The following is a 19,911-nucleotide window of genomic DNA, read 5'->3' on the forward strand; positions in this document are numbered from 1 at the left end:
ATTCTCCAAATTTGCTGGCATAGCTTGGTTAGAACACTAACTGATTCTTGTTCTGTTGCCTGCCATATTTCTGTGGGCATTTTATCAGTTTTTGTAGCCTTCTGACCTGGTTATGACTAGAGTGCTGATCTAACTTCATCCTCTAGTACCAGAAGTTCTTATAAATAGATAATATCTTCTTATTATCTTAGTATCTTAGATGTTGAGATTGCTACTATGCAGAGTTTCAGTGTAGTCCTTCCAGAAAGCAGAGAGAAACCCTGTTTAGGCAGTACGAAAAAGAGTTAAAACTTACCAGGCAAGCAGCCCGTAGTAATGTAGTTTCAGAGGGCTTATTGATGGTCAAGCACATTGCAGAAGGTTGGGTTAGATGATCCTTGTGGTCTCTTTCAGCCCCCCAATTATCTGATAACTATACACACTTTTTAGGCATCTATAAGCCTGGATGCTTTGGCTCAAAGTCCATTGAAATTGGTTAAAAGACAGTAACAAAAGAACTAGCTGGCTTACTCAAAGCAATACATGATATTCAGCCTATACACTTTCTACACATTTACTTCCTGATGGCCTTCGTTGGGGCATTCTGGTTATTAAGTCACAATCCTGCAGTATGAGAGGTGTTGTGACTACCGAAATTTCTTTCTATGAATTACTTGGAAAATCTGTGAATTGGACTGCTTTGTTTTAGAGCAGGGAGATGGGATGGGATGGGATTTTTAAGGGAAGTCCTAGAGAACTAGAGAGAATGTATTTGACCAGTAATAATTGGATGGCATACTGATCATGAGTATCATTTTGTGAAAGCATTCTTTCAGTATTTCAAATGAACCAGTCTAAACCATCTGCCTACTATATATAGCATATGATGAGTACATGACAAGAGAAGAGGCAAATATATACACACAGTCCACACAATTATATACAAAACTTCTGCAGGGATACAGCAGTAGCCTCATAGCTGGATGTCCAGTTCATCTATCCAGGCGATCACTTCTGGTGTTGCTTCTAAGGAGCCAAAGTGGTGCTAAATGGGTGACAGCAATTTGATGCGGCCGTACTGACCCCCTGGGCCTCATGGCCATGACAATCAGAAATGTAGAAAATCAAATTTGCCTACTTCTTGTCTTTATCAGATTACAGATCTAACGTTACATCTCTTCCCAGAACCCACCTGGAATGATTTCTGAGGATCAAGGTATTCTGCATTTATGTCACCCAGCAAAGAATTTTCCTTATCCAAAGTTTCACTATGGGACCTTTTGGGCTTATTTTCTATGTGCTTCAATTTATGGAATCGTTAATATATAGTACATACTAAGGAAAAGTTGTAAGATGAAAATAATTTGGAGAACAGTAATAACATTTAATTCTTTACTAAAAACTTAACAAGAATCCTAAGTACCCCAAGAAAGTACAATAGAGAGATTATACTTAAAATAGTAATAAGCAAGTTTTGATCTACGCAAGCTTTAACATTTAGTCCATACAAAAAATATTTGCAGTCTTATTCCCTAAGAACAGTATGGAGAAAAGGCTCAGATGCATGTTACATTCTCAGTGTTGTTGGGTACATCATCCCCATCCACCAAATTGTTCCCTTGTAGTGCAGACTACAGGAGGCATCACCTGGTGTCCTACTTTCCATCTCTATTCTGCTATTGGTATGTACATAAAATGGTTAAAGCTGGAACAACCAAAGGCAACTCCCTTTGCCATTCTCCATGCTAATGACCCAGTGCCCATTAGAAGACTTAGAAGACCAGGGTGGAAATAGACCCTTCCGGAAAAAGTGTTTAGATGGTTGCTAAGAGCTGACACCAATCTGATGGCACATAATCCATCAATCAATGCTGATTACCCACTATATTGTTTCTAGTGGCTTTGGAAAGTTATGTGCCTTTTGATGTAGGTATGTAGATGATGTAAATTCTTGCCTGTTCATGTTTCTTTCTCCCCTGCTTTTGTCTGCCTTTTATCCTATTTTTCCCAGTTAACTGTTCTGATGATTGCTTATTTTTTAATAAATAAATATTGTTATATTTTTGCTAGCTGAACTGAATGGGCTTGCTCTGATCTGGATATAGGGATTGATTAGAAGTGTGCTGGGTGCAAAGTAAACTGGAAATTACCCACAGTCATTTTCCAACAGAAGTTAGGCCTCTCTCTCTCTTTCTCTCTATTTTCTATTTTACTTGTGTTTATATCTATTTTTACTGGGTGACCTACAAACACCTCTTACAAGATCTGCACACAAAAGTAACATAAAACACTGGTGAAAGGTTTAACTACAACCTACTTCAAAGGGCTTGCCCGCAGAACTCCTAGCTCAGACAGTTAACAAGGAAAACTCCCTACTTATCTTTAGAAAACTGCATGTCTAAATTAGGATTTTTCCCATAGCCGTTAGCTGTTGATAATAGATAAGTATAGGTTTGTTCCAGCTAATTGCATTGCTATCCCTTTTCCTGAAATGCTGGGCTCTAACAATTATTTAATATAATTTAATATAATTGTCTTTAAAATCATATCCTGATATTTAGACTGACATATTGAGAGAGATAGACCAATCCGCGGCCTTATGCTCCTCACTTCTCAAACTTTTCTTTAAAGAGAAAAATGCTCCTACCCACCTGAAAATCTGAGGGTCCCAACTTGATGATTTCCCTCCAGCTCTGTTTTACTTTCTCCTTCTTGAAATGCAGCCATCAGAAATACATATAAGCTGAATGTCCCAAGTTAGCCTTGTCAGTTCTGTTTCTGGACAAGATAGTCTTGTTAGTTGGAGCATCAACTTGCTAATTTTTGTTTAAGTTCTGATATCTTATTGCAGTCTTCCCCAGATGTGTTGGACCCAAGTCCCATCAGCCACAATATGAAATTGGGAGTTGTAGTTAAACACATCTGGTGACTACAAGGTTGGCAAAGCCAGGTCCTTATCTAGCAATCCTTTTCCACTTCCTTCTATACCATAAGCCCTTTCCAATCTTAAATATATCTCAGAATTGTATTTAAATGCAATTTAATTTACACTCAGCTTAACCCATCTTAACCCAGTTCCTTGTCTCCTCTATCCTCTTCATAAAGCCAGATGTTCTTGGTCAGCTTTCTGTTTCTCAATTCTTCTTTAGCTTCCTTAGCTGTTTTTCACCCAACATACTGAACTCCAAATGAGACAACCACATTTTAGCCCAGGGTGTTGAGTGAATCCTACCCATGTGATTAGTTTATGATTCAATGAGTTAGGTGAATCCAAAGAAATGGATTAATTGCATAAACCAGGGTTAAGTTAACCATGGATAAGCAGGTAGATAGTGCAAGCATTGCCATTGTCTCTGAATCTTTTCCTAGCTTAATCACTTATTTACTCTTTTAAACAACTTTGAAAAAAATATGCATAATATCTGGATGTGCTAATTTTTGGACACAGCTGAAATGCAGAAAGAATCACTATGTTAAATCACTACAATACCTCTTACCAGGTGATCTCTGTCCTTCTTCAGGCTGGCTGTCCACGTTCTATATAATGGGTGACGTTATGGCTGTGGCTGTCTAATCTTACAGTCCTTTGTCCTGGACATAACAGCTTGGACTCAACAACTTTTGAAAGAAAACATACTCAAACAACCATCCTTTGTAAATGAAGATACATGCTACTCTGCCAATCCATGTCCCCAGTCAGACTCCATGTGAGGTTTTATTTTTACCCAACCCTTCACAAAAGAAGTTGGGTTGCAACTTAATTAGTTCCTTGAGAAATTGATCCATTCGATGTCACCAAACCAGTTTAACCGATTGATGTCAAAAGCTTCACTTACTCTCGTGAAAGGGAGATTTCAGACACACCTATTTCTGCACAGAATACTCACAGAGAATAATTGTCTACTGCTTAGTTAGCAAAGGTCAAATCCTATGTACGCTCACATGAGAACAAATGTCTTTAAATTTAGTAAGTACCTGAGTAATGCAACTTTTATGTCTCCATTGTTGATATTTGTTGTATTTATTTATTTAAAACATCTCTATACTGCTTTCTGTTAAAAAAAGATCACAAAGCAGAATGCAGTTAAAACAGTCGTTTAAAACAATACAAAATATACATTAAAGCAGAGGTTCTTAACCTTTTTGTGCCACGGACCCCCTTTGAGAGTCTGGTGAAACTTATGGACCTTACTCAGAAAAATGTATTTAAATGTATCAAATAAAATACTTAGATATAGACTGTATTACAAAGGAAATCAATTTTGCTCAAATACAGTTATCAAAATACTTTTAAAGTACTATAGTAATTTAGGTGCTTATTAATCTATTAAATCAGTAATAAGACAATGCCCTTTTTTAGGGAATAATCATTTTAAACAGTGAGATTTATTGAAGTTAACAAACATTTTTGGAGTCTGGGGGCTATAAATTACTTTGTTGGCTACATACATTATTTAATGAAAAGCTAAATTTCACTGGAAGGTTAATGAAAATAAATTGGTATTTTATTTCTCATCAAAGGTCACGGACCCTCCTGAAATCTATGCACAGGCCCCTAAGGGGTCCATAGTTCCCAGGTTAAGAAACTCTGCCTTATAGAATAATATACTTATGTAATAATAATACTGTAATAATAATAATAATAAATTAAACTTGTATGCTGCCTGACTCCCAATGACTCTGAGCGGCTCATAATCAAACAAAGAAATTGTGGTAAAACCAATAAAAGATAAAAGAAGTCAAGAGGATCTGCTATTAAAAACAGGAGTCAGTAATTATTCCAAGTAAGTTCCACTGAACAAATATGTGTATACATGTGTAGCCCACAAGTGTTTAGTCAGGAATGGAAGAAATTGTGACAGGCTAGATTATTGATTTTATTTTAAAACATGTATATTACATCTCCAGGCAAAGGTTCTTGTTCCTTTTTTGCCCATCACTAGTGTTAAAATCTGTTGTCTGGAATGTTTCTGCCCATCATGGACATAATCGATTGATGCAATATCCTGCTGCAATTAAATTGACAGAGGTAACTGTCAACCATCAATCAATAGCTCCAACCCATTTCAGGACAAAAATAAATCATGAGATACAAAAATAAGCGGATGTAATCAACTTGTGTGCAAAACTCATTGGTGGGCAAAAACTTTGTGGGGGGTGCAGACAAAGGAGCAAGCAAGTTACAAAATGCTGAAATAAATCAATTAAAAAGATGGCGGGTACATGAAGGCAGGATTCAGATCCTGGGCAAGGGGGCTTTGATGTAAACCCTGCCTCCACATAGCTTCCTCCTATGTTGGTGGATCCACCAGCAGATTTATCTGGCAGTGGCAACAAACCAGACTGATGTCCTAGTCAGCACTGAAGGGCCAATTCAATTTCCCCCAATGCCCCCATCTTGATCTGGGTCGTTGTGGGAGGTTCACCCTCTCCCCATCAAACCCAGCCAGCAATAAACAGCAATGAATCAAGCAAAATAAAGAAAAGTTTTAAAGTCCCAAGGTGGTCTGGCATTAGAAGGTTGGTGGCCTCTTGATGTCAATGCCCAGTGGAAGTTTGAAAGGAGGTGAACACTGGCAAAAACTGGATTGACATCTGCCACTGCGTGTTGTGCATTGATGGGAGTCCCGGGGAAGGAGAAGCAATGCCACTTGGTCTATGTAATGGTATGTGGGAATGACCTTCGGGACTTGCAAGATTGATGTTACCCCACAAGAAGTACACGCAGGAGTACTAGCTCTATCTTTATCGTACACTAACAGATTCTTGCAAGTCTGAAAGCATCTCTCTCCCCCCTTGCCTTTACAGCCCAAGAAACTAGGGAGGGTCCCTTCTGAGACATTTGCAACATCCCCATTCCCGCTGCAGGCTAAGCTGCCTCTTATCTGACCATTGCTCAGTCTGCAGCTCTTCTTCCTGTCTCCCAAGGTCACTCCCACAGACCATTACAGTCTGGGTCATTGTTTGCCTGTGCAACTCAACATCTGAGCCCAAGATCCTTTCATTCTCCAGGCACATCAGCAAAATGATGCTTGTCCTCTTCCCCTGCTCCCAGTTTCTGGGCCGTGGAGGCAACGCAAGAGGAAAACTGGAAGTGCTTGGCCTTAGCCTGGCTGACTGGAGTGGGTTGTCCAGACAAAGGCAGCCATTATGATGGATACAGGTTGCCATGGCACTGGACGGGCTGTGCTCCATCAGACAGCCCATTCACAGGACAGGGACCAAAATCCCACCAGACTCACTTCTGAGTAAGTGTGCCCAGGATGCCAGGTGCATTTGGCACTCAAATGGGTGGGTAGGCCAGCAAAATCGGGATACCAGTTTGTGGCATCTCCAGGGCAGCGGGCTGAGGAAGAAAACTGGGGTAATGTGGCCATAACTGGGTTGGCAGAAATGGGGAGGTTGGCTGGAGGGTTGACGTCTCGGGACCATGATGGGGCTAGTTTCCTGCAAAAATGGCGAAGGCCGCTCTCCTTGATCTGGCTGGCGCAGGTTGAAGGGATGCTGATGCAATACAGGCTGCAAGGACTAAAGCTTGGATGTTTTGCAGCTGCCTGGCAACTGTGGCAGCAGCTAGCTTTGTGGAGTGAGAAATCTGGATTGACAGTAAAAGGATAGGAGGAGAGGATTATAGCTGGATAGTTGCCATAGTAACAGGATAGCTGCATTAGACCCTGTTGCATAGTCAGCTTTTCGCCCCGCCCCCACAAAGGGCAAGCTTGGTACAGCTCAGCACTAGATCAGGCTCCGCCCATTTGCCTCTCTTTTAAATCCAAGGCTCCTTGAAGTGTTATTGGCTAATTTATGCGTCAGTCAGGACTGGTCCGGCCTTAATCCAAGGCTACGTCCCGTCGCCGCGCGCTAGGCGTTTCAGGGGGTGGGTTTCAAAAGAAAGTCAAGCCTTTTTTCTCCGGTTCCGCCCCAACCTTTCGGTCATTTTGTTCTTTGAGAGGCTGGCGTTTCTGTCAATCAGGATACGCTTCTTGATTTTCCAGTCATATGACCTGCTATTTTGCTCAGGGAACGAAGGTGGGGGAAAGCAAGGGATGTCAACCAATAACATTGCTGCGTATTCTACGCCCAAATAACGCACCAATCAAAAAAGTTTTAAGGGCCCCCAGAGAATTGAAGGCGGGACTAACTCGAACGTATACAATCAGCTTTGCCAGGTGCCACAAATGATTACCCCTGCCACCAATGAAATGTCGACAGAGCGTGAAAGATGGCGAGAAAGACCAATTGCTAAACAGCGGGCCTTTGCATCCCCCCCTTAGTTTAAGTGAGGGCGGAAGATGGCGGCCGCCGGGACAGGTCCAGGGGTTCCAGATGGGGAACCGGAGGGGTCAAATCGCGATCGCAGTGCTTTTGAATGCAACATCTGCCTGGAGCCCGCCAGAGAAGCTGTCATCGGCCTCTGCGGCCACCTGTACTGGTGAGCGAGGGAACGGGGACAGAGAGGTGTGGCACTGGGAAGAGGAGAACCAGGAGGGTGCTTTAATTTTAAAAAATAATATTTCTGCACCAATGGGCAGAAGTCTAGACAGGCCGAAATCCAACACGTGAACCCGCGCTTCTTTTTTAGATTATTTTCATACTCGCGAAAGAAGCTCCACCTGCTTCCTTTGTGGTTGCTCGGTTGGTCCTGAAAACAAGGGAGTGACATCACGTTTGGGGTGTAGCTGAAATCTAAGAGAGGGGCAGGTATACCAGAAGACAGGCAGCGTGGCTTAGTGGTTAGAGCAGCGTTTCTCAACCTTGGCAACTTTAAGATGCGTGGACTTCAACTCCCAGAATTCCCCAGCCAGCAAATTCTGGGAGTTGAAGTTCAGGCATCTTAAAGTTGCCAAGGTTGAGAAACACTGGGATAGAGAGTAGCTTTTGAGGACTGCCTGCTGTGTCATCCCCAGCCACCGATGCTCTTGGGTCGTCCCACTGGTCTGGAAGGAGGGTCTTTGGAGGAGACTAGCTCACAATATTGTCAAGCTGGCTTCTCATGAGATGTTACACTAGGCTAAATTGTGTAGCTTGTGCCCTTGCAAGTGGGGTGAACCCCTCCCTCGCCCCAGGCAATACTTTGATTTATATGCTGGGGTATAACTTATTGCAGAAACCCAGCAACTGTGTTTTGTTCACTTAGATTTGTTAATGATTTTATTTATTACTTTTATTGATTGTTAAGTTTGTATTGCTACCCATCTCACAAGTGTGACTTGTTGGATGTAGTTGATTTCTGTGTGCCCTTCGAAGTTCTGATTCAGTAAGTGATTTTTCTTTATGTTGGTTTGATCCAGATTTCTTTAAAAGGTCTTGTACTTTTTCTTTTTTTCCAGCTGGCCTTGTCTTCACCAGGTGAGTTGCTCTGTTTATTTGGACGCTGACTGTAAGGTTGGCCAGAGTTGAAATGCTTAAATCAGCCTTCCCCATCTTGTCTCTTCCATATATACTAATGTCCGCAGCTTTCTAGAATTCTTAGCCAGCACAGCTACTGATTGGGCTAGCTGGGGATTATGGGAGATGTAGCCTGAAATTATGTGAATGACACCATGTCAGCCAAGGCTGGCTTAGTCTGGGGCAAGTCTTGTGCTCCTGGGCAAAAATAATCTTTAGAGGGAATATGTTATTAGCTGATAGAATGGTTAATCAAGAGCTCTTCCTGCCTTACTGATTAGTAATCTTCATGCCCCTTATGAGAGGCTGGAGGACTTTTTTGTAACTCAGTGTGATGGGTTTATTTATTTATGTATTTATTTTAATTTCTATAGCCGCCCATCTCAACCCAGTGATTCTGGGCGGCAAACAAGTATAAAAACAAAGCCATTACAGTACAGTACAAAAACAAAGATATATGGCAGCTGAGAAAAATTATCATCATAGTTATTAGTATAGCCAAGAAACGGGGCCCTTAACAAACTCGGGGCCCCGGGCATATAACCAGGTCTTCATGGCCTTATGAAAGGCCAACAGGGTCAGGGCCATCCTAATCTCTGGAGGGAGAATGTTCCAGAGGGCAGGCACTGCAGCAGAGAAGGCATATCTCCTGGTCTCCGCCAGCCGACATTCCTTGGCTGATGGGACCCGCAATGTGCCCAATCTGCCGGACCGGATTGGACAGGTAGAAACCACTGGGAGAAGACGGTCCCTTAGGAAACCCGGGTTCCTGTGTAGTCAGGAGGGCATACCTATAACCAATGCTGAAGAAGGTGAATAGTTGATGAAGGTCATCTCTGCTTGCTCTTGCTTTTAATTCTTGTGTATGCATTTGACTGACTGCTCTGGTAGATGGCAGTATCAGCCAAAAAGACCTTTGGACTCTTTTAGTAAAGCATTTATTAGGCTGTTCTTGAACTGAATCTCTCCTCAGCTCAAATAGGAGGAGCCAAATTTCTTCAATAACTTCAGAAACCATTTTAAGAGGAGGAGGAGGATGACAATAAGCAATTAAAAACGAGGCAGTTGAAACTCCCCCAAGTTTAAACAACAGTTGTTTTCAGGTTAATGTTCCTGAGATAACAACTAAACCAAGGAAAGCAAATCTAAAACCTCACTGTTCCAACACTGAAAAATAGCTGGTTGTAAACTTTCGAAACAATTGCACGTGCTGACTTTTCCCTGGATTGGCCTAGAAATGCTTTGGGTCTTCTGCAACCTAATAGTAATTGATAAAGTTGACCTAAACTCTCTTTGAGCTCCTCACAATTTGTTTGATCTTTCTATACCCTTCCACTGTATTTTCTTCTAGGAGAATGTGTTCCGTTGGCAAACGCTTTCAGAGCTATCTTAGGTCCCTGGTGTGGAAGCCAATGGAAATTACTTAGGGAAAGCAATGGTGTGCCTGTTTCACAGCACTGGAATTATTTGTTGAGTTGTTGGATTATATGTTGCCTTCCATTTGGGAGTGCAAGGTGTTTTTCTCCCACAGAAACCGAGTGATGTAAGTCGGGCTGGAGGTGCCTGGCCTGTAGACTCCTGGCGAGCTTCTGTGTCAGAACAGAGACCGGAATCTGGGTCTCCTCACTTCTAGTCTAACACATTCACCTCTGTCCTACCGTGGCTCTTGAGCTAGTCCAGACTGAGCTGAGACTACATCCTGGTCTCCTTGCTCTTAGTCCAGCTCCTCCAATATTTCACATCCTCAATATTTTTACTTCATATGTCTCAGACACGATACTCCTCTTTTGGGGGAGATGAGCGGTAGCAAAATTTGAATAATAAATAATAAAAATAAATATTGAAGTATGTCCATGGTCACAGCTGAAAGGGGAATTATTTTGGTGTGTGTGCCTAGGTTGGGTGTAAGTAATTATTTTGGTCCAGATGGAGTTTCAGAGCCTGTGATGTATAGTGTCCTAAAGTGGGTGCCATGGCAGGTATAACCAGTCGCAAAACTCATGGTGACCAGAAGCAAACTATCTCCCCCAGATACTCTCTCCAATCCATTGAGACATTTGCAAAGCCCCAAACCATTGCTGCAAATAAATACAAAGCTCCAGCCCAATGCTTTACATCTCAGCTTGCCAGCTTCTTATTTAATTGACAGCATTTTTGGAATGAAAAGTCAGTTGGGACAGGAAACTTGGTAGACCCCCAAAGGTGCTCACGTTGCCTTCTTCGAACGTAAATATATACATATTTGGACGTGGCCAAAAAGCTTCCTAATTTACAATTGCCCTTCTTCCCTTCAGTGGCTGGAAACACGGCCTGAGCGTCAGGAATGTCCTGTGTGCAAGGCAGGCATCAGCCGGGACAAAGTCATCCCTCTTTATGGGCGTGGCAGCTCTGCTCAGCAGGATCCCAGGTAAACAATCCCCTTCTTTGCTGGAGTTCGAGTAGCCCTCCAGTTAATTCTGGGGTGCCCCCTTTCCACTATTCCTTCTCTCTTTAGACAAAGAGGGGGGCAGAGCACAATGCCAGAGCTGTGTGCAATTCTCCCAAAGCCTTGAGTTGGCTTCCCACACCTGCCTACATTTGTTGTCAAATTTTAATGTACCAATAGAAGAGAATATACATATGTAGCTCAGAGTTGAACTGTGGAGTCCTTGGTGCTCTCTGAGCTTGGCTGTTTGCTTGCAGACGTTTCATTACCCAACTAGGTAACATCATCAGTGCTGCTGTGAGTGGGGTTCGCTCCGCCTTTATATACAGAAGTTTGCCCTGCCAGTGGTGGTGGTGAGGGTGTTGTTTTCTCCTTGTTGGTTCCTTGATTAGGGTGTTGTTTTCTGCTTGATTGCTTGTCTGCTTGTTTGTTTACAAGGGGAAAACTACCAAGGAGACAGACAATCAAGCAGACAAACAATCAAGCAAGCAGAAAACAATGCCCTAATCATGGAACTAGCAAGGAGAAACCCTCACCCCCACCAAGACTGGCAGGGCAACCTTCTGTATATCAACAGGGGGCAAACCCCACACTCCCTTGCACAGATGGTGTTACCTAGTCTGTCAATGAAACATCTGCAGGCAAACAACTAAGCTCAGAGAACACCAAGGACTCCACAAATTTTAATGTGGCAAAGGGGAATACTTACAGTACAGGTAGTCCTCGACTTACAATGGAAATTCCAGTCCCATTTGTGATTGTAAGTCATTGCGGTCATAAGCTGAGTCCCCATGTGACTGGACCCGATTTTACACCATTTTTAGGGTGGTCATTAAGTGAATCTAGCTTCCCCAATGGGCATTTTTTGCCGGAAAACAGCAAAAAACGTCCCAAAGCACAATTATGTGACCATCGGACACTGCAACCATTCATAAATGCAAGCCAGTTGCCAGCGCTGGAAATGCATTCATGTGACCGTGGGGGGGTGGTACAACATTTTGTGATGCTTGGAAGTGCTTTACACCCTGTAAAGCACCCATTCCGATGCCATCGTAACTTCGGACCATTGTTAAACGAACAGTTTTAAGTCAAGGGCTACCTGTGTAGTAAATTCAAAAATTTCATCTCTAATTTGATCACTTTTAGCCCCCACCCACTTTATGAAGTATGCCTCTCAGCCCTGACAAAATAATTCTCCTTTGCTGTAAACTGGTGTCCTCCTCACTTTCTGTCCCTGGCGTGAATTCTTCCGATTTAAGTGGTTTCTGAAGCCTTCCTTTTTCAAAGAAAAGGGAAGATTGGTAATTGCCTACCATGCAGGTCATGTCCACTTATTTCCTGCCAGCAAGTCACACGCAGGAACTCAGTCCAGCAGGAGGCAGTCTGAGCCCTAGTGAAAAATGATGCCCGTTGGTACTCTGTATAACACACACACACACACATAATACTTGTATAACATATACTTGTATAGCAACTGGATTGTAAGGTTCTTGCCCAGCACCAGGGCAGATTACTATAATGGGTCTGCCCTTGAAGACTGCCTGGAAACTGCAACAAGTGCAAAATGAAGTGGCCTGCACTGTAACTATATTGTCACAGAGCACCAATATTAATTGTTTTAATTCTTTTTACGGATTTGGTAAGCCAACCAGCGTCTTCTGGAGTGGGCAGCCTTATTAAATTGAGTAAATTAAATTTATATTGCAAAAGAAGAAACGACCACTGGTTTCTTTCTCAGTGCAAGTCAAGTTGCCGGTGGCCCCCTTTAAAATCCTGTGTGGTTTGCATCCTGACTTTCTGCAAGACAGCTTACTTGAAATAAAATCTGCCAGTAGAGAATGCTGACTGAGTCCCATTCCTTGATGAGAGGGGACTTGGAGGCAAGTCTTCTCTGCAGGAACTCCTGCCCTGGGGAAATTTCCTCCTACCAGATATAAGATCCAACCTCTCACTTTTGGTGTTTAGGAAACATGGCTTTTCCAACATGCATCCGGGGATTGAAACAGGAGTAGGCAAAGTACCTGAGTAGAGATGAAAGTTCTTGTTGATTGATGATAGTACTATGGTTTTATAATAGTGACTATTGATTGTATTTTTATAGCTTGATAAAGTTAGCTTTTTCTTTGATTATTGTATTCTGTTTTGCTGCTTAGACAAAATGATTGAAATGGCATAAAAGCATTGATAGTAAATAAAGCAATGGTCAGGATCTCTGGTTGCCCTAGATGCTTTGCATGAGATCAAAAACTGCTCTGATTTCTCTTACATGTGAATGTCCAAGGTGAGCGGGGAGGAGGTGAGCAGCCATCAGACTGGGGAGTTTATCCTGGGAAAATATCCCTGTTGGGGATGATGACTCTCAGGGTGTTGGTGCTATGGCAGGCCCCAATATTATTCATGGGGACCCTCCGTTCACACCCCAAATGAAAGACCAAAAAAAATCAGTATAAAGAATATAGGCTTTGGCTTAATATCTAGAATTAAGAGATTGTGGCTTATTCAGCATTGACTAAAATGCCTGCTCAGCCATGAGGTGTGAACTAAGTCACCAGTTGCTCTAGTGTCACAGCATTTTGAACAACACGTTAACTCATCTGGTGCTAAAGGTAAATGTTGTTGTTTATTCGTTTAGTCGCTCCCGACTCTTCGTGACTTCGTGGACCAGCCCACGCCAGCGCTTCCTGTCGGTCGTCAACATCCCCAGCTCCCCCAGGGACGAGTCCGTCACCTCTAGAATATCATCCATCCATCTTGCCCTTGGTCGGCCCCTCTTCCTTTTGCCCTCCACTCTCCCTAGCATCAGCATCTTCTCCAGGGTGTCCTGTCTTCTCATTGTGTGGCCAAAGTACTTCAGTTTTGCCTTTAATATCATTCCCTCCAGTGAGCAGTCTGGCTTTATTTCCTGGAGGATGGTCTGGTTTGATCTTCTTGCAGTCCAAGGCACTCTCAGAATTTTCCTCCAACACCACAGTTCAAAAGCATCGATCTTCCTTCTCTCAGCCTTCCTTATGGTCCAGCTCTCGCAGCCATATGTTACTACGGGGAACACCATTGCTTTAACTATGCGGACCTTTATTGTCAGTGTGATGTCTCTGCTCTTAACTACTTTATCGAGATTTGTCATTGCTCTCCTTCCAAGAATTAAACGTCTTCTGATTTCCTGACTGCAGTCAGCATCTGCAGTAATCTTTGCACCTAGGAATACAAAGTCTTTCACTGCCTCTACGTTTTCTCCCTCTATTTGCCAGTTATCAATCAAGCTGGTTGCCATAATCTTGGTTTTTTTGAGGTTTAGCTGCAAGCCAGCTTTTGCACTTTCTTCTTTCACCTTCATCATAAGGCTCCTCAGTTCCTCTTCGCTTTCAGCCATCAAAGTGGTATCATCTGCATATCTGAGATTGTTAATGTTTCTTCCAGCGATTTTAACTCCAGCCTTGGATTCCTCAAGCCCAGCTTGTCACATGATGTGTTCTGCGTACAAGTTGAATAGGTAGGGTGAGAGTATACAGCCCTGCCGTACTCCTTTCCCAATCTTAAACCAGTCCGTTGTTCCGTGGTCTGTTCTTACTGTTGCTACTTGGTCGTTATACAGATTCTTCAGGAGGCAGACAAGATGACTTGGTATCCCCATACCACTAAGAACTTGCCACAATTTGTTATGGTCCACACAGTCAAAGGCTTTAGAATAGTCAATAAAACAGAAATAGATGTTTTTCTGAAACTCCCTGGCTTTTTCCATTATCCAGCGGATATTGGCAATTTGGTCCCAGCTGTTCCAGAATTCTCTCTCTCCATTCAGTAGATGGGGATAAAGGGTAGATTTGCCTTCCATCTAAATTCAGTTGGCATGCGAGACGGGTGAAGTGACTAGACCGTTGTTTCTCAACCTTGGCAACTTTCAGATGTGTGGACTTCAACTCCCAGAATTCCCCAACCTGGGGAATTCTGGGAGTTGAAGTCTACACAACTGAGAGTTGCCAAGGTTGAGAAACACTGGACTAGACTGATGATATTAGGCTTCTCCCAGTTGGCAGGACTGGTACCAATTAGGCAAATTCACCAGAACCGAAGGACTGCTGATAAATGACCTTTACTGAAGAAAAGTTAGAAAGCTGTGCTGGAAGCGTTCTGCTGATAGCTGGGTTTCAAGAGGAAGAGGGTTTTCATCTCTTTCTTTTTCCTGCCCTCTGTCCTGGGCGGCCTCTCCCCGCTCTTTTGTGTGGGAGGGCTGATTTACATCTATCTCTTGTTTTTTCAGTGCTAAGATTTGTTAACGTGTTGTTTTTCCCTGACTGTGTGAGAACTATTACATTACGCAAATGATGATTTCACCTTGTGGTCAAGGAAGACGACCTCAGTGGCCTGCAAACCAGCTCTGATATCACGTGAGGCCTCTTGTTGCGTACTATGTCATGCAAACACAGGCATTCATCAGCTGCCATGTAAGAAATGGAAATACAGCTAGACCTCACTTAACAACCATTCATTTAGCAATGGTTTGGACTTATGGCGGTGCTGAAAAAAACGACGTGACCTGTCCTCACACTTATGGCCGTCTCAGTGTCCCCCCAGTCACGTGATCACGATTTGGGCACTTGGCAACTGTTTCACATTCATGACCATCGCAGCGTCCTGTGGTCACATGATCACCATTTTTTACCTTCTCAGCTGGCTTCCGGCAAGCAAAATCAATGGGGAACTGCATGATTTACTTAATGACTGCTGCAAAAAAGGACGTAAAATTGGGTCAGATTCACTTAACGACTGCTTTGCTTAGCAACTGAAATGCTGGTCCCAATTGTGGTCGTTAAGCGAGGACTGCCTGTAATCATATTCTTTTCCCTGTTCAGTCCTGTTGCGTTCTCCATCTTCTGGTATAAGATTGTAGCTTGTAAGTCCTTTTGGGCAGGGACAGATTCCTTGGTGAGCTAGGAAGTCTTGGGCACCTAAGAGCAAGATGCATCCCCTGTAGGAAGACTGGAGGTTGTGAGAAGCAGCGGGGCTGAGGCAAGGGGCTTAATCCTGCCTTTTTCTCCACCACACAGATTGAAAACTCCCCCCCGACCTCGAGGGCAGCGCCCGGAGCCTGAGTTGCGAGCGGTGAGTGCAGCCTGTGTCTAGCTCCCCTCCCCAAATCCATCCTGAACTAACTCTGCTTCCACAACACGTTGTTACCCCACCCTTCTTTTTTCTTTCCTCCCCCTCCAACCCAGCAGGGCATCGGCAGTTTTCCTGAAGCAGCCACAGGCTTCCACATGGCATTTGGCATTGGCGCGTTCCCCTTCAGCTTTTTTGCTACGGGCTACAGCACCCCAGGAGAAAGAGCAGGTAGGGCCCTGCTGTAAAGTGGGTCAGCGCTTATAGCGTGTGTCTGCTCAACAGGCTTTTGGTTCCCTGTAGCCATATTTTCTTGTCCTTTCTGCTGAGACCAAGACCAAACGACGTCTTTCTCTTGTTACCACGTGGATGGGTCCCCACAATATGTTGGCTAGGCTAGTGTTACCAGTTCTCTGCACAGGCAAAGGAGGGTGGACAATTGGAAAGGAGGACAAGTGGGGGAAAGGAGGACACACTAACTTCCTTGGCATCCATGGCAAAAATTATAGCAAGACGCTGCAAAAAAATGCACAAGTAGTCCTTGCTTGCTTACCAACCACTCATTCAGTGATCGTTCAAACTTATGACAGTGCTGAAAAGCGAGACTAACGACTGGTCCTCAAAGTGTGGCTGTCACAGCATCTTCACAGCCATGTAATGATTCGGGTGCTTGTCAGCTGGTGTTTATGACCGTTGCAGAGTCCCTCGATCACATGATTGCTGGTTGTGACCTTCCCAGATGGCTTCCGACATGCAAAGTCAATGGGGAACCGGTAGGAAGTTGCAAGTCACGGTCATGTGACATTGCACTTAACAACCTGCGGTGATTTGCTTAATGACTGCAACCGGAATTGATGTTGTAAGTGGTCACATGATGTTGCATTTAACAACCATGCCACTTAGCGATGGGTTGCTGGCCCCAATTGCAGTTGGTAAGTGAAGACTATCTGTATTTAGGCCTACATGTATATGAAATTACTTTTTCCAGCCTCAGAAAGATTTTTTTAATTGCAATGTTTTTCCAACAAATCTTTATTTTCAAGAACATATGCTAGCAATAATATAGAATCAACGATGATCTGCTTTTCAAATTTCACCATAGAAATGTGACAAGCCATGCGATCTATAGGGATCGTAGACCTGAAGGGGCTGGATTGAACCTGATTGCTGGAGTCAGGAAATAAATTAAATAACAAAGTGAGGCTGTCGAGGCTGTCGATGTTGAGGGAAAGAAAGAAGCAGACAATTTACAAGGTCACAATACACAAAAGTTTGACTGACTCCTGTTGTGAAAACAGTCCAAATGAAACAAAAAACCAGAAACCAGGACACTCAAAAAGCTGGACAGTATTTGATTTTAAGGCTGTGCTTGCTGGACGGAGGACATGAGGATAAAAAGGAGGACATGGCCTCCTTTTGCCAGCTATCTGGCAACTCTAGACTAGGTCAGCACATGGTAGGATATTGTTGAATGAGGGCCTGGTTATCTCAGGGACCTCCTATCTCATGTCATTTCTCCCCATCCCACATAGCCTGGCGGAGCTGACATGCTCCAGGTCCCATGGATTAACCCCGCCACCTGGTGGGGCCCAGGAAGCAGCCCTTCCTTCTCTGTCTTAGCATCTTTTGAAACCTCATACTCCCCAAGATTTGCACAGCCCCCATCCAGGCCCTGTTTAAGCAAGCCTTGGCTCTAGCGCTGGGAGAAGTGTGTGTTTTTTAAACAATTATTCTTTTTCTTCCTGGACTTTCGATGATCCCCGTATTTTGTAGTATTTTACTGTTGTGTTTTGGAAGAGCTGTAACAGATTGGGGTCATCTATACATTTTGTAAACAAACCAACAAGCCTGCTAATTTTGTATTTATTTATTTATCCATCCAATGTATATGGCTGCCCATCTCATGAAAAAGGGACTCTGGGCAGCGTACAATAAAACTATAAAACAGTTGATATATAAAAAGCAATTATTCTTCAGAAAAAAAATGAAAAATCTCAAGTAAAGGCTAAGAGGGCAGCAGGTGTCAACAACAATGGAGCCACCTCAGTATCTTGACAGTCCCCTGGGGCCCCCAGACCTGATGGCATAATTTGGCCCAACTGGGACCATTTCAACTCAAAGACTATAACGGGGGCAATAAGTTGGACCAGCCTCCCATGACTGGTCATGTGCCAACCCAAATAGCAATAAACTGTGGGAAATGTTCCAGGCCCTCCCAGTTAGTCCTCCAAGGAAGAAAGATGGAAGCATAGACCAGCTGCCACTGTAGAACTTACTGCCGAGGCTTGAGAGCCACATGATTTTCTCCTAAACACTGATTGGTTGCAATGCCCAGACACGCCCACTGCTGCCTGCCTGGCAAATGGGGAACAGCCATCGATGTAGCAGAGCTTTATCAGCGGTGTTTGGAGTGTATCAGCTCATGGAATCCCAGGCAGGAGCAGAGAAGTTGGGTGTTCTGTATTCCCCGGATTGGCAGCCCTTGGTTAGCGTGACTGGGTGCTGCCTAACAGGGTTAGTTAGCGGTTCAGTGGGTTAAATTTGTTGTCTGAATGCAGCCAGCTTGCTTTTAGGTTTTGCCTAGGCTAACTCTCTTGTTTTTCCTTTTGCACAGATACAGATGCGGCTAGACCATCAAGCTGGCAGGATTCATTATTTCTTTTCATTGCCATCTTCTTTTTCTTCTGGTTGCTCAGTGTCTGACCTGCTGGACCCCACTGAGCTTAACCTGTACTAAAGTCTACGAGAACTGAACAAAAGGACTTTGATATTGCAGGGGTGGGTTGGGGGGGGGAGAACAGTTTTCGGGTGGGTGGACTTGCTTGCTGAATGCCTAGAAGAGGCAGGAGGGGGTTAATACTGTATGGTGGGGTGTAATCTGGGCAGGGCAAAAACTCTCTCCCCCCTTTTTTTCCTTCATTCCCCCCCTCCTCCCAAGAGAATTAAAACCATAATAGGGCTGCTTCTTCAACAGGTATGCAAATGGTTGTTTATACACAACCCCAACCTAATTATGGATTGAATGGAGAGTAGGTATGCTAGAATGATCAAGGATAGATTATTTCCATTCTCTTCTTCAAAGAAAGGTCTCAGGTGTGAGGGAAATCTCAAAGTCAGTGGGGAAGAGAGGAGCAAGCTGGAGGAAGCACGCAGGAGGAAGGATGGGGCCTGGTGCATTTCCCCCTTTTTCCCCTGCTTTGGCTGCAATCATGATAGCATTTGCTCCTCAACTGGCAGGCAAGCTGCCTGTTGGGCAAAAGTAGCTAGACCGAGCTCTGTGTCAAAGCGCACTAATCAGGGAAAGGGGTTTTGGTGGGCAAGCAAGGTTTGGGCGGGACAGATTCTATTGCTTCTCTTGCTTCTCTTGCCCCAGAGAAGAAGCAGGGGGAGGGGCCCAACTTGTTCAGCCTCCTGCCCCAGAAAGTGATTGTGCGGAGGGGCACAAAGGTATTCAAAAGTGGAAGGCAGGGAAGGAGAAGAATGGTTGCAGGGACAAGTTAAACCTGCTGGTTGGTCCCACAAGGAACTGGCTGCATATACTTTTAACTTGAGGCCAGGTGATTCCCCAGAGAGCTTCTCTTGGCTATTTTTTTGATAGGACAAACTGCCAGAGTTTTGAGAATGTACAGTATGTGCTATTGTGGGTATTTTCCCCTCTCCCTCCTTCCGTCTGAGGAGGGCTATTAATCCCTTACTACTCTGTTGGAGTCACGCAAGGTCCTGAGATGGGGATGCTTGATGTTGTTAATTCTCCATCCACCCATCTCCTGCTCTTCCAACAATGTTGGGAAATGTTTGGGGTTAATGAGGGGATGGTTGACCACTGGACATCTTAAGTCTTGAATAACAGTATTTTGTGGCCCAGAAGTTGCTTGGATAATGATTTCTCCCTCCCTTTGAGGTGACAGAGAAGGAATGTGATGTCAGTTAACCAATGCTTTAATTAAATTCACCCATGATTCCTATCCAGTTGTGGGAACAGAGCTTCTTTGCTAAGGGTGGCTGGGTCGGGTGAGGGGAAA

At 43.8% G+C, this 19,911-nt stretch overlaps 1 protein-coding gene across 3 annotated transcripts; it reads left to right on the plus strand.

The window, feature by feature from the left end:
- The first annotated feature begins 7,228 nt into the window (after positions 1-7,228).
- RNF5 (ring finger protein 5) lies at positions 7,229-19,854 on the plus strand. Of its 3 annotated transcripts, none has more exons than XM_063296335.1 (6): positions 7,231-7,411; positions 8,310-8,328; positions 10,662-10,774; positions 15,838-15,892; positions 16,006-16,120; positions 18,504-19,854. In XM_063296335.1, the coding sequence occupies exons 1-6, from the start codon at positions 7,272-7,274 to the stop codon at positions 18,590-18,592; spliced, it is 531 nt and encodes a 176-aa protein (XP_063152405.1). In that variant the 5' UTR covers positions 7,231-7,271; the 3' UTR covers positions 18,593-19,854. The 3 variants fall into 3 exon arrangements, with proteins under 3 accessions (XP_063152407.1, XP_063152405.1, XP_063152406.1); XM_063296336.1 differs by having other exon boundaries at positions 7,232-7,411; positions 16,009-16,120; XM_063296337.1 differs by lacking the exon at positions 16,006-16,120 and having other exon boundaries at positions 7,229-7,411.
- Positions 19,855-19,911: the final 57 nt, after the last annotated feature.

This window comes from Candoia aspera, chromosome 2, assembly GCF_035149785.1.
Source record: "Candoia aspera isolate rCanAsp1 chromosome 2, rCanAsp1.hap2, whole genome shotgun sequence".
NCBI classification, from domain to species: domain Eukaryota; kingdom Metazoa; phylum Chordata; class Lepidosauria; order Squamata; family Boidae; genus Candoia; species Candoia aspera.